At 47.5% G+C, this 13,100-nt stretch overlaps 1 protein-coding gene across 1 annotated transcript in view; it reads left to right on the top strand.

Moving 5' to 3' along the window:
• LOC136872222 (venom dipeptidyl peptidase 4) overlaps positions 1-13,100 on the top strand; it is a 226,349-nt gene that overhangs the window by 62,714 nt on the left and 150,535 nt on the right. The window contains exon 5 of the mRNA XM_067146050.2: positions 3,682-3,884. Within this exon, the coding sequence (XP_067002151.2) occupies positions 3,682-3,884 (203 nt within the window). The remainder of the gene's footprint in view (positions 1-3,681; positions 3,885-13,100) is intronic.

Here is a 13,100-nt window from a genome sequence, read left to right as displayed (position 1 = left end):
AGGACCTATTCGCAATACCACGTTCAAGAAAATGAAGTCCCACAGGGATCGGTCCTTAGTATCACTCTGTTCGCGATTGCCATAAACGGTATTGTCGCTGCTGCTGGTCCAGCAGTAATACCGTCCCTATATGTGGACGATTTTGCTCTGCACTATAGCTCGTGTAGTATGGCAGTCGCAGAGCGACAATTACAGCAAGCTATTCGGAGGGTGGAGCAGTGGACCTTAGAACATGGCTTTCGGTTTTCTGCCGCAAAAACCTCTGTTGTCCACTTCTGTCGTCACCGTACTCTTCACCCACATCCTGAGCTTTATTTAGGAAATGTCGTTCTTCCAGTTATTGACACTTCCGATTTCTTGGGCTCTTTTTGACAGTAAATTATCGTGAGAGCCACATGTGCGGCAGTTAAAAGTGCAATGCACTAACAAGCTTAATATCATGAAGTTTCTTTGCAGCACTTCTTGGGGGGCTGACCGCACGGTGCTTCTACGATTCTATAAGGCACATATTTTATCTCGGGTAGACTACGGCAGTGCAGCATATGGCTCAGCAAGACCAAGCATTTTTCTGAAACTAAGCAGCATCCACCACGGCGGGGTTAGGTTGCCGACGGGAACTTTTCGTACAAGACCCATTGCCAGCCTACTCGCAGAGTCGGGTGTGCCGCCTTTACACCTGATGCGCCAGCAAATGCTTTTTTCGTATGCTGCAGATTTATGACAGATGCCACTTCATCCAAGCTATTGCCAGCCTATTCGCTGAGTCTGGCGTGCCGCCTTTACACTGAGGCGCCAACAAATGCTTTTTTCGTATGCTGCAAATTTGCGAGAGATGCCACTTCATCCAAGCTGTCCTTGCGTTTTCAACAATAGTAACCGTTTGCTGTACGCCGCTTGTCCTCGAGCAACGCGGCTGGTTGGAATACGCTTGGATAGCAGTTACAGATTGTTTGACGTATCTTCGGTTCCTTGCCTTGTCAGACAACCAAGTGCGGTACCTCCGTGGGTAGTACGACGACCTGAAATTATCCTGGATCTGCACACTGGCCCGAAGGAAAACGCGGACCCTTCGATTTATCGGAGGCTCTTCCTGTCCGTTGTTGGCCGCTATCCAGGTTCAGTCGTCGTCTACACTGACGGTTCAAGGACAGATACGAAGGTGGGCTGTGCGTTCGTTGTCGACAATGATAGGTTTCTCTTTCCTCTCTCGGAAACCTGTAGTGTGTACACAGCAGAGCTCTATGCTATCTGTGCAGCTCTGCGGTACGCACTGTACAATGAGCGCCGACATTTTCTTGTGTGTACTGACTCCTCGAGTTCGCTTCAGTCTATTGATACCTGTTTCCCTCGGCACACTCTGGTGCAGCGGATCCAGGACCTGCTGGCCGGGTGTTGGGATGCCGGCAACAGAATCACGTTTCTGTGGCTTCCAAGCCACATTTGCATAGAGGGAAACGAGTTAGCAGATCAGGCTGCCAAGGAGGCAGTTAGACTGCCCCCGTTGCCTTTCAAGGTTCCAGCAAGTGATATTCGCTCTCAGCTGAGACATCTGGTTATGTCCCATTGGGAGATGGAGTGGCAGGCCATTCCACTTCCCAATAAGCTGAGAGCGATAAAGGGAACAACGAAGGTATGGAAGACTTCCCTTCGGGCTTCGCGAAGGGAGGCCGTGGTATTATGTCGTCTTTGGATCGGCCACGGTATCTTGGCTCACTCGCATCTTTTGAAAGGAGAACCCCCTCCGGTGTGTACCTGCGGCGATCATCTTACCGTGGTACACATCCTTACGGAGTGTGTGGACCTGGTCGATCTGCGCCGTAGTCTTAACCTCCCGAGTACAATCTCCCTTATCCTGCGAGATGACGAGCAGTCAGCAGACCTCGTCATCCGCTTTATGAGGGATAGCGGTCTGTTTTATCGTGTCTAGTGATGTCCTTTGTGCTAGTGTATTTATGTCCATTGCACTTTTATCCCATTGACTTCAATTAGTTTGTGTTGCGCATATTAACGAATTATTTTAACGTCTTCCGTAAATTATGTGTATATATCTCTACTACCAGGCAATGCCTTATTCGTTTGTTTCCTGTATTTTCTGTTATTTTATTAGAAAATAAGGCATTGCGTATTAGATCCACTAGATGTTTTAATCTCACCCTCATTTTTCTTCATCACCATTTTTTTTAACTCCAGTCAGTGGATACGTTTTAAAATTTTAACTTTGTATCTCATGACGTTCCATTCGGGGCCGATGACCTCGATGTTAGGCCCCTTTAAACAACAAGCATCATCATCATCATCATCATCATCATTATCATCATCATCATCAAACCTTGAAAAGGAACTAAATAATTCTCCACACCGTGGAAGCTCCACTTCTAAGAAACAAGCATCATCATCATTATTTGTGTGTGCCTGGGTGTACAGAAACTTTTCTGATAATGTTAATACTCTGGGTGGCCTTTCTGTATATGTTGAACTTGACAAGATTCATTATTTCTAGTGATAGTGAGGTGAAGAAAGTTGATGGCTTCATTAATTTCTGGTTCGTGCATACATTTGATGTCTGAACTCGCAGAGTTAAGTTAATCTAACGCAGTATTGCTGCACGTTTCTCGTCTCTCTGTTATTGTAAAGACGTCATCAGCGAATCTTACCCATTGATGTACGTCTTTGATTTAATTATTTATTTTTGTGTTTTCTAAATTGTCAATCATAACTATCTCTGCTAATATACCCGAAATGGGTGGTCCTTTCTGTTGATAGATTTTATTGTTGAAGCTGAAATAATTATTCTCTAATACGAATTTATGAATGTTTAAGAATTCTTCTATTTCGAGCCTGTTTAGATTGTTCTATTTATATGTTACTTTTAACTAGGCTATGGTTTTTGCTGCTGGAATATTGGAATACATGTTCGTGATGCAATAAGTGTGCATTGTGTGGAAATAATGTGGGTTAAGGATTTTAATTATCGTACAAAACTCTATGGAATTCTTGTCAAATGTTTTGCTCGAAAAGTTGTAACTATGTCTAGAAATGTTTCAATGAATTGGGAAATTTTGCATGGGGGGGGGGCTTCCCACAAAAAACTTGTCGAGGTCCTTAAAGGCAAATGCTTCCAGTCTCATCTGCGCATTATTACCTATTTAACAGGTGGTGCCGAATTCACCGTGGCGCACATCTTCACAGGGTGCGCCAAACTCTTTGGTCTAAGGCTGAATCTCGATCTGCACGGAACACTCGGAATTTATACTACCCGATGGCGGCAATACTGCTGATCTCGTCACTCGCTTCATGTGTGAGAGTTCGACATTTATCATGTACAATTACTTGTTTCTGGGGCTGTACATTAAAGCATCACAATGTAATGCGAGCTGGCAACATAGTGGATTCTGCGTTCTGATTGATTAAAAAGGTGCAACGTCAAGCTCATGTTATTTTTTTCATGGGTAAGAAAGCCATCCTAATTGTTACCCTTGAAGTACATCGTTTTGGAGACTTGGGAAGAGTGCATCGGTCGGTGAGTTGTTAAAGCATTGGCGAATCGCTATGTACTCATTTTGACAGGAATTTTATTTGTTTTCCAGGGATAAAGACAATTCCTTCTTGATATTTGTTTAACGGTACGAACATGGGCCAAAAACAAACATCAGTCAGTAAATAATACTTTCTCTGTTGCAGGTCGTTTGTGTTGCTAGCGTCTGGATTGGGGATCCAACTTTTAAAATGGTCTCCAGTTGGAAATAGCATGGTCTACGTCAGGGAAAACAACATCTATTACGTTCAAGAGGGGACGACTGACTCATTTTTGTACCCCTTTCAACTGACATACGATGGTGAAATGGGCGTCATTTTCAATGGTGTTCCTGACTGGATATACAGAGGTATGGACAGAATAATCTACTCTCGGGCTACTATTTCTAATTTTTACTATTCGCATTCGGAACGCCCCCTTGTCTAATTTCATGGTTTAATTATTTTTATCACAACAATTTGTCATAAATTTAATTTATTTTAAGCCCCTGCGGTAGAGGGACGCACGGCATTAGAATATTCGAGGCCTAGGGAGTCTTTCATTTTCACGCCCTCCTTCGTCCGTTACCTCATTTTTCGACGTGACGGATCCTTTCTTCCTTCTTTTTTTCTCTCACTTTACCCCCTGTGGGTGGAGGACGCAGACGAATAATACACCCACGGTATCCACTGCCAGTCGTGTGAGGCGACTAAATGGGGCGACCAAGCGATGATTGAATTAGAAACATGAAACTACTTTTGATTCGTACCATCACGTGGGGAACACCATGGGTTGCCTGTACTTGCGAGTAGTACCAAGAAATTAGGTACGAAATATGTTTGTGATTAGTAGCAGCAAGAGGGGGTTCTCCTGTGGGTTTTCAGTACCTGTGCATCGTACCCATGTGAGCAACACCGCGGGTCTGGGCGTTGCCTGTGAGTTGTACCGCTATATGAGGGACACCGTGGGTCTGCGTTGCCTGTGATTAGTACCCACTATGTGAGGAACACCACGGGATAGTACGAGTCCCTGTGGTTAGTACACCTAGGTGAGGAACCTAATCGGTTTGCGTTGTCTGTGAGTGGAGCCATTGTGTAAGAATTACCATAGGTCTGCGTTACCTGTACGCAGTACATTAGTTGTGAGTAGTACCATCTTGTGTGGAACAGCGTGAGTCTTCGCTACTTTTGATTAGTACCCCATAATGACAAATACCATGGTTTTACTTTACTCGCGACCTGTGCCATTCTGAGGAGCCGGAGACCTGGATTTTGGACCCCTTTAGACATCAAGCATCCTCGATTCAGGATTGTGCTTAATAAGTGGTCCCTTGGTCAGTAATACTATTACTAATGTTTTTTTGAGTCGGATCCACTGTTTTATGTTTGCTTGTTATTTTGCTTTTTTTGGGGGGGTTCATGTCCATCCATTCATTCATCATGACCTTTTTTTTTATTTTGGTCAGTTGATGATTTTGAACTATTTGTTGTCATTTCATTTCGTACCATTAGGGGCCGATGACCTCGATTTTAGATCCCTTTAAACAACAAGCATCATCATCACCATCATCATATTTTGTGTCAGCTTCGGTGCATGTGAGGCACTATGGGTTGGTACCACTGATCGTTTTAAATTCATCTCCGTCCATCCATTCATTCTTCGTCCACATGCTTTGAATTCTGGTCAGTGGAGGATTTTGGAATTTTAAGTTGTCATTTCATTTCGTCTCATTTCGTACCATTAGGGTCAGATGACATCGATGTTAGGCCCCTTTAGAAAACAAACACTGTGAAACTACTACGCTGGCGTTGCAGAGGGAGGGGTGATACTCCCACGTGGCGCGTCCCAGGTGGCGGATAGGGGGGTCCTAACCGGCTTGCCGGTGGAATTGAGGGAAATAAAATACCTCTCGCGGACCAAACACACTACCCCCTGCTTGTGGGGGACGCACATGGCGAGTACACTCGCGGTATCCCCTGCCTGTCGTAAGAGGCGACTAAAAGGCGCGAGCAGGGATGATTGTCTTGGAACCATGAAACTACTTGTGATTAGTAGCACCATGCGGAGAACATCATGGGTCGCTTTTACTTGCGCGTAGTACCACTATATTATGTACCAAATAGGTTTGTGATTAGTAGCAAACAGGAGCACCCTGCGGTCGGCTCTTGCAGTACCTGTGATTAGTACCACCATATGAGCGGAACCTTGGGATGATAGCTACCATGGTTCTGCCTTGCCTATGATTAGTACCCGCTATATGAAGAACACCGCGGGATAGTACGAGTCCCTGTGGTCAATACACCTAGGGGAGGAACCTGGTCGGTTTGCGTTGGCTGTGAGTGGCGCCATTGTGTGAGAAACACCATAGGTCTGCGTTACCTGTACTTGTGAGTAGTACCATCTTGTGTGGAACACCGTGAGTCCTCGCTACTTTTGATTAGTACCCCAACACGACAAATACAATTGTTCGACTATACTCGCAACATGTACCATTCTGAGGGGCCTTATACCTGGATTTTGGACCCCTTAAGACATCAAGCACCCTCGTTTCAAGGTTGTGCTTTATAAGTGGTCTCTTGGTCAGTAATACTATTATTTATGGTGTTTTTTGAATCGAATCCAATGTTTTTTGTTTGCTTGTTTCTTGTTTCTTTTTGGGTTCATGTCCATCCATTCATTCTTTCATTTTTTCTTTTCGTACCATTAGGGGCCGATGACCTCGATGTTAGGCCCCTTTAAACAACAAGCATCATCATCATCAAACAACAAACATCAATCAATCCCACGAACCTGCGGACTTGAGCGAAATAAAATACCTCTCGCGGACCAAACACACTACCCCCTGCGGGTGGGGACGCACATGTAGAATACACCCCCGGTATCCCCTGCCTGTCGTAAGAAGCAACTAACAGGGGCCCAAGGGGCTCTCAACTTGGGAGTGTGGATTGGTGACCACGGGGCCCTTAGCTGAGTCCTGGCATTTTTTCCACTTACTTGTGCCGGGCTCCTCACTTTCGTCTATCCTGTCGGACCTCCCTTGATCTACTCTTGTTCTTTTGCGACCCCGACGGTATTAGAGCATTCGAGGCCTAGGGAGTTTTTCATTTTCACGCCCTTCGTGGCCCTTGCCTTTCTTCGTCCGTTACTTCATTTTTCGAAGTTACGGATCCCTTTTTTATCTCCTTTTTTCTCTCTCTCTACCCCCTGTGGGTGGGGGACCCAGCCGAATAATACACCCACGGTATCCCCTGCCTGTCGTGAGAGGCGACTAAAAGGGGCGACCACGGGATGGTTGAGTTAGAACCATGGAACTACTTTTGATTCGTACCATCACGTGGGGAACACCATGGGTTGCCTATACTTGCGAGTAGTACCACTATGTTAGTACGAAATAAGTTTGTGATTAGTAGCATCATTGGCCTGGTCGGGGGTATTGCAGTACCCGTGCGTCGTACCCATGTGAGCAACACCGCGGGTCTGGGCGTTGCCTGTGCATTGTACCACTATATGAGCGACACCGTGGGTCAGCGTTGCCTGTAATTGGTACCCACTATGTTGAGGAACGGCACGGGATAGTGCGAGTCCCTGTGGTTCGTACACTCGGTGAGGAGCCTTCTCGGTTTGCGTTGGCTATGAGTGGCGCCATTGTATTAGGAACAACATAGGTCTGCGTTACCTGTACGAAGTACAATACTTGTGAGTAGTACCATCTTGTGTGGAACACCGTGAGTCTTCACTACTTTTGATTAGTACCCCCAAAATGACAAATTCCATGGTTCTACTTTACTCGTGACATGTACCATCCTGTGGGGCCTTAGCCATGGATTATGGACCCCTTTAGACATCAAGTATCCTCGATTCAGGAGTTATGCTTTATATGTGGTCCCTTGGTCAGTATTACTATTTTTCTGATCCTTTTTGCGTTGGATCCACTGTTTTTGTTTTGTTTGTGTATTTATTGTTTTTAGGTTTCCTTTTGGGCTCATGTCCATCCATTCATTCTTCATGCCATTTTCTTATTTTGGTCAGTTAATGTTTTTTATTTTTTTATTTTGTTTTTGTGCCATTTCATTTTGTGCCATTAGGGGCCGATGACCTCGCTGTTAGGCCCATTTAAACTACAAGCATCATCATCATTATCATCGGCTTCCACTTACTTGTGCCAGGCTCCTCACTTTCGTCTATCTTATCCGACCTCCCTTGGTCAACACTTGTTCTTTTCCGACCCCGACGGTATTAGAGCATTCGAGGCCTAGGGAGTTCTTCATTTTCACGCCCTTCGTGGCCCTTGCCTTTCTTCGTCCGTTACTTCATTTTTCGAAGTGACGGATCTCTTCTTTCTTCTTTCCACGAACCTACTACGCTGGCGTAGTAGAGGGAGGTGTGATACTCCCACGTGGCGCGTCCCTGGTGGCGGATAGGGGGGTCTTATCCGGCTTGCCGGCGGACTTGAGGGAAATAAAATACTTCTCGCCGACCAAACACACTACCCCCTGCGGGTGGAGGCGCACATGTAGAATACACCCGCGGTATCCCCTGCCTGTCGTTTGAGTCGACTAAATGGGGACACATAGGTACGGACATGGATTGCTGTTTCGTATAATGTGTTGGACCTCCTGTGGATGGGAGGGGTTGAATACATTCTAAGGTCAACGTACATACTACGCTGGCTTAGCAGGGGAAGAGGTGATACTCCCACGTGGCGCGTCCCTGGTGGCGGATAGGGGGGTCTTATCCGACTTGCCGGCGGACTTGAGGGAAATAAAATACTTCTCGCCGACCAAACACACTACCCCCTGCGGTTGGGGGACGCACATGTAGAATACACACGCGGTATCCCCTGCTTGTCGTAAGAGGCGACTAACGGGGGCCCAAGGGGCTCTCAACTTAGGAGTGTGGATTGGCGACCACGGGGCCCTTAGCTGAGTCTTGGCATTGCTTCCACTTACTTGTGCCAGGCTCCTGACTTTCGTCTATCCTGTCGGACCTCCCTTGGTCAACTCTTTTTCTTTTCGAACCCCGACGGTATTAGAGCATTCGAGGCCAGGGAGTCTTTCATTTTCACGCCCTTCGTGGCCCTTGCTTTCTTCGTCCGTTACTTCATTTTTCGAAGTGACGGATCCCTTCTTTCTTCTTCTTTCCTCTCTGTAACCCCTGTGTGTGGGGGATGCAGACGAAAAATACACCCACGGCATCCTCTGCCTGTCTTGAGAGGTTACTGAAAGGGGCGACCAAGGGATGATTGTATGAGAACCAGTACACTACTTTCGATTAGCACCATCACACGGGGAAATCCATGGGTCGCCTCTACTTGCGTGTAGTACCACTATGTTAGGTACACAATAGGTTTGTGGTTAGTAGCAGCAAGAGGGGGATTTCCTGCGGATTTCCAGTACCCGTGAGTCGTACCCATGTGTGCAACACCGCGGGTCTGGGCTTTGCCTGTGTTTAGTATCGCTATATGAGCGACACCGTGGGTCTGCGTTGCCTGTGTTTGGTACCCACAGCTAGGTGACGAGCCTCATCGGTTTGCGTTGGCTATGAGTGGCGCCATTGTGTGAGAAACACCATAGGTCTACGTTACCTGTACGGCGTACAATACTTGTGAGTAGTACCATCATGTGTGGAACACCGTGAGTCTTCACTACCTTTGATCAGTACCCCCACATGACAAATGCCATGGTTCTACTTTACTAGCGATAAGCACAATTTTGAGGGGCCTTAGACCTGGATTTTGAACCCCTTTTGACATCAAGCATACTCGATTCAGGATTCTGGTTAGTAGTGGTCCCTTGGTCAGTAATACTACTATATATGACCTTTCTTGAGTTCAATCCTCTTTTTCTGTTTTTTTTTTTTTGTTTCTGGTCCATCCATTCATTCTTTATGTCTTTTATTTACTTTGATCAGTGGATGATTTTGTACTTTTTGTTGTAATTTCATTTCGTACCATTAGGGGCCGATGACCTCGATGTTAGGCCCCTTTAAACAACATGCATCATCATCATCATAAACAGTATTGTCGCTGCTCTGGTTCAGCAGTAATACCGTCGCTATATGTGGACGATTTCGCTCTGCACTATAGCTCGCTTAGTATGACAGTCGCAGAGCGACAATTACAGCAAGCAGTTAGGAGGTTGGAGTAGTGGACCATAGAACATGGCTTTCGGTTTTCTACCGCAAAGACCTCTGTTGTCCACTTTTGTGGTCAACGTAGTCTTCACCCTCATTCTGAGCTTTATTTAGGAAATATCGTTCTTCCAGTTGTTGACACGTACCGATTTCTTGGGCTCGTTTTCGATAGTAAATTATCGTTTGAGCCACACGTGCGGTAGCTAAAAGTGCAATGCACCAAGAGACTTAATCTCTTGAAAGTTGTTAGCAGCACTAATTGGGGAGCGGATCGGACGGTGCTCCTACGATTCTATAGGGCACATATTTTATCCGGGTTAGCCTCCGGCAGTGCAGCATATGGCTCGGCAAGACCAAGTGTTTTTTTCAAAGTTGCCACGAACCTGGTGATACTCCCACGTGGCGCGTCCCAGGTGGCGGATAGGGGGGTCCTAACCGGCTTGCCGGCGGATTTGAGTGAAATAAAATACCTCTCGCGGACCAAACACACTACCCCCTGCGGGTGAGGGACACACATGCAGAATACACCCGCGGTATCCCCTGCCTGTCGTAAGAGGCGACAAAAAGGGGCGACCTTGGCGTGGACATGGATTGCGGTTGGTATAATGTGATGGACCTCCTGTGGATGGGAGAGGCTGAATACATCCATAGGTAATCCCTGCCTGTCGTAGAAGGCGACTTAAAGGGTCATGTGGCCATGGTCCCCTCTTTATTTTTTTATTATCTTTCCGAGGGTCAGATGTAGACCATTCAAAATTTGATGTGCGTGCTGCCCGGCGATGGAGCTCCTATGTGTGCGACTACGCTCGAAAGCCCGTGCCAGCAACCACCCAGGACGCGGCGGGTGGGAGTATCATGTACCCGGGCAGTGGTATCCGCCTGACAACGCAGGTCCCCGCACAGTCGAATGCCAGAAGGACATATTATTATTAATTATTTTTATTTATTTTTCCTATTGTTAGTGCTCTGTACACGCTATGGGGTACATGCTATTGCGGGTGACTGGAGGAAGGGAGTCCTAGTGCTCATTGCCTCAGTCATCCCGTATTAGGCATCGTTCAACATCGGACCCCGGGCAATACCTGCTACGACCAGGTGGGTATTGCCTTGGCTGCTTGGTTCGGCTACAGAGACCCCTGATCGGAGTGGGTGGCATTCGGGGAGGATGCTATCGGGCATGGCTTCCAAACGAAGTCGGCTCTCACAAGGTGGTCGCCCACCTAAGTCTTTAACTTTTGCTTCCCTGAGAGGTTCAACTCCCTGGGAACATGCGCAGCGTGAAGGAATGGGATCCAGCTTCCCTAGGTTTCTGGTCGCTACCAGAACCGATGGGCACGATTTTAAGCTGGTGAAGTCGATCCTGTTTAGTAGACACATCGAAGGCGTCTATGGCGAACTGGAGGAACTAAAGAAAATGCGCAACGGTAGTTTGCTTCTAAAAACTCGTACAGCACTGCAAGCTGATCAGTTGCTTAAGTGCGAGCACTTTGGCGACATCCCCGTCAAAGTGGAGGAGCATAAGTCCTTGAACCTGGTTCGCGGAGTCATCTTTCACCGCGACCTTATTTTGAACACTGACGACGAGTTGATGGAAGACATGAAGAACCGCGGCGTGACACACGTCCGGCGCATTACGCGCAAAGTCAACGGTGAAGACGTTGCCACTGGTGCCTTCATTGTCTCTTTCAAGTTGTCAGTGTTACCAGAGAAAGTCAAGGTAACAACTTATCGTTGCGATGTGAGGCCGTACATCCCGCCTCCTATGCGATGCTATCAATGCCAGCGATTCGGACATATGGTCTCTCGCTGTTCGAATCAGGCTGTATGTGGTACATGTGGACGAGTAGCTCACGGCGCGGAGGAGTGCACAACTCCATACAAGTGCACTAACTGCTCCGGTTTTCATTCTCCTCGGGATCGGAACTGTCCGACATACCTGAGTGAGAAGAAGATCCAGGAGATCAAGACCCTGGATGGTCTTTCCTACCAGGAAGCGCGCCGTAAGTTTAATTCTACGAATACACCTGCCCGTACACTCGACTATAGCTTGATAGCTCAGAGTCTTCCAGGTTCGTCATTTACGACCAAGACACCTGTCCAGACCGCTGCGCCCAAGGCGACTGTTGCTGCTCCCAGCAACGTCGCAAATAGTCAAAGCTCGAAGGGGGGGACCACCCCACCTTCGACCAACCAGAAGTCTGTGCCGGCTGGGAACTGCCAGCCAGCACAGCAAGGGGGGAAGACTAAGTCTCCCCCCCCTAGGAGGTCGACGAAAGTCGTGCCCCAGCCGGCGGAGGCGGCTTCGTTGACCAGGGCTGGGAAACCATCTCCCAGCCCGTCTAAACTTGAAAAGAAAAAGGGGAAGAAGAGCGCCCGTCCTGAGCGCTCTCGGACTTCCCCTGCGAAGGAGAAGTCATGCCCTCCACCTGGGGGATATGAATCTGCGCCGGGAGGCACTCCTGCTCCCAAACCTGCGCGCTCTCCTCGTAGGGGACCCCCTCGCGCCCGAAAAGCGTCGAAGTTCTGGGCGGCACCCCTGCCATCTTTTGATGACGGGATGGATGTCGCGCTCTCCTCTACATCTACGGATGTAGAACTAGATAGTGTTTAGGCTTACGAGCATTTTGTCGCTCATAACCTAACACTCCTTTTATAGTCCACACTATGGCACTGTTGCAGTGGAATTGTAACGGTTATGACAGGCATCTTGCTGAGTTACGTCAGCTTATTAGTGAGTACGCAGCGAGTATAGTCTGTATTCAGGAGACCAATTTCCGACCTGGTCATCACACGGTCTTGAGGAATTTCAAACTATACTCGACAGAACGATACTATGCTCACCGGGCTTCCGGAGGCGTTGGCATTTTTGTACGTTCTGATAGCTACAGCGAAGAGGTTCCATTAAGAACCCCTCTTGAGGCTGTAGCTGTTCGCGTCTCGCTGCCTGTCATAGCAACAGTGTGTAATGTTTATCTTCCACCAGGCCAGCATCTGAACATCAATGATGTCGCTGATCTTATGGATCAGCTTCCACCACCCTTCCTCTTATTGGGCGATTTTAACGCCCATCACCCCATATGGGGCTCTGAGACGCCTTGCCCCCGAGGAAGAGAGCTGGAAACACTTCTATCAGATCTGGATTTATGTGTTTTGAACACAGGGGAACCAACTCTCTTCAGTGTACGTTACGGCACATATTCTCGCATAGACGTTAGTCTATGCAGCCGAACGTTGGTTCCACTGTTTCGGTGGAATGCACACGATGATCTCTGTGACAGTGACCATTTTCCCATCGTTCTTACTTTGTTGAATCATAAACCCGTCGAGGCTCCCCCTCGATGGATTCTTAAACATGCTGATTGGCCAAAGTACACATCACTAGCTGTCTTTAACGATGATGTCAGGCGGACCGTCGGCGAGGAAATAACTTACATCACCCAAGTTATTCTTGCTG

This window comes from Anabrus simplex, chromosome 4 (assembly GCF_040414725.1).
Source record: "Anabrus simplex isolate iqAnaSimp1 chromosome 4, ASM4041472v1, whole genome shotgun sequence".
NCBI lineage: Eukaryota > Metazoa > Arthropoda > Insecta > Orthoptera > Tettigoniidae > Anabrus > Anabrus simplex.
The sequence above is the reverse complement of the archived record's forward strand: the minus strand, read 5'-3'. Positions and strand labels throughout refer to the sequence as shown.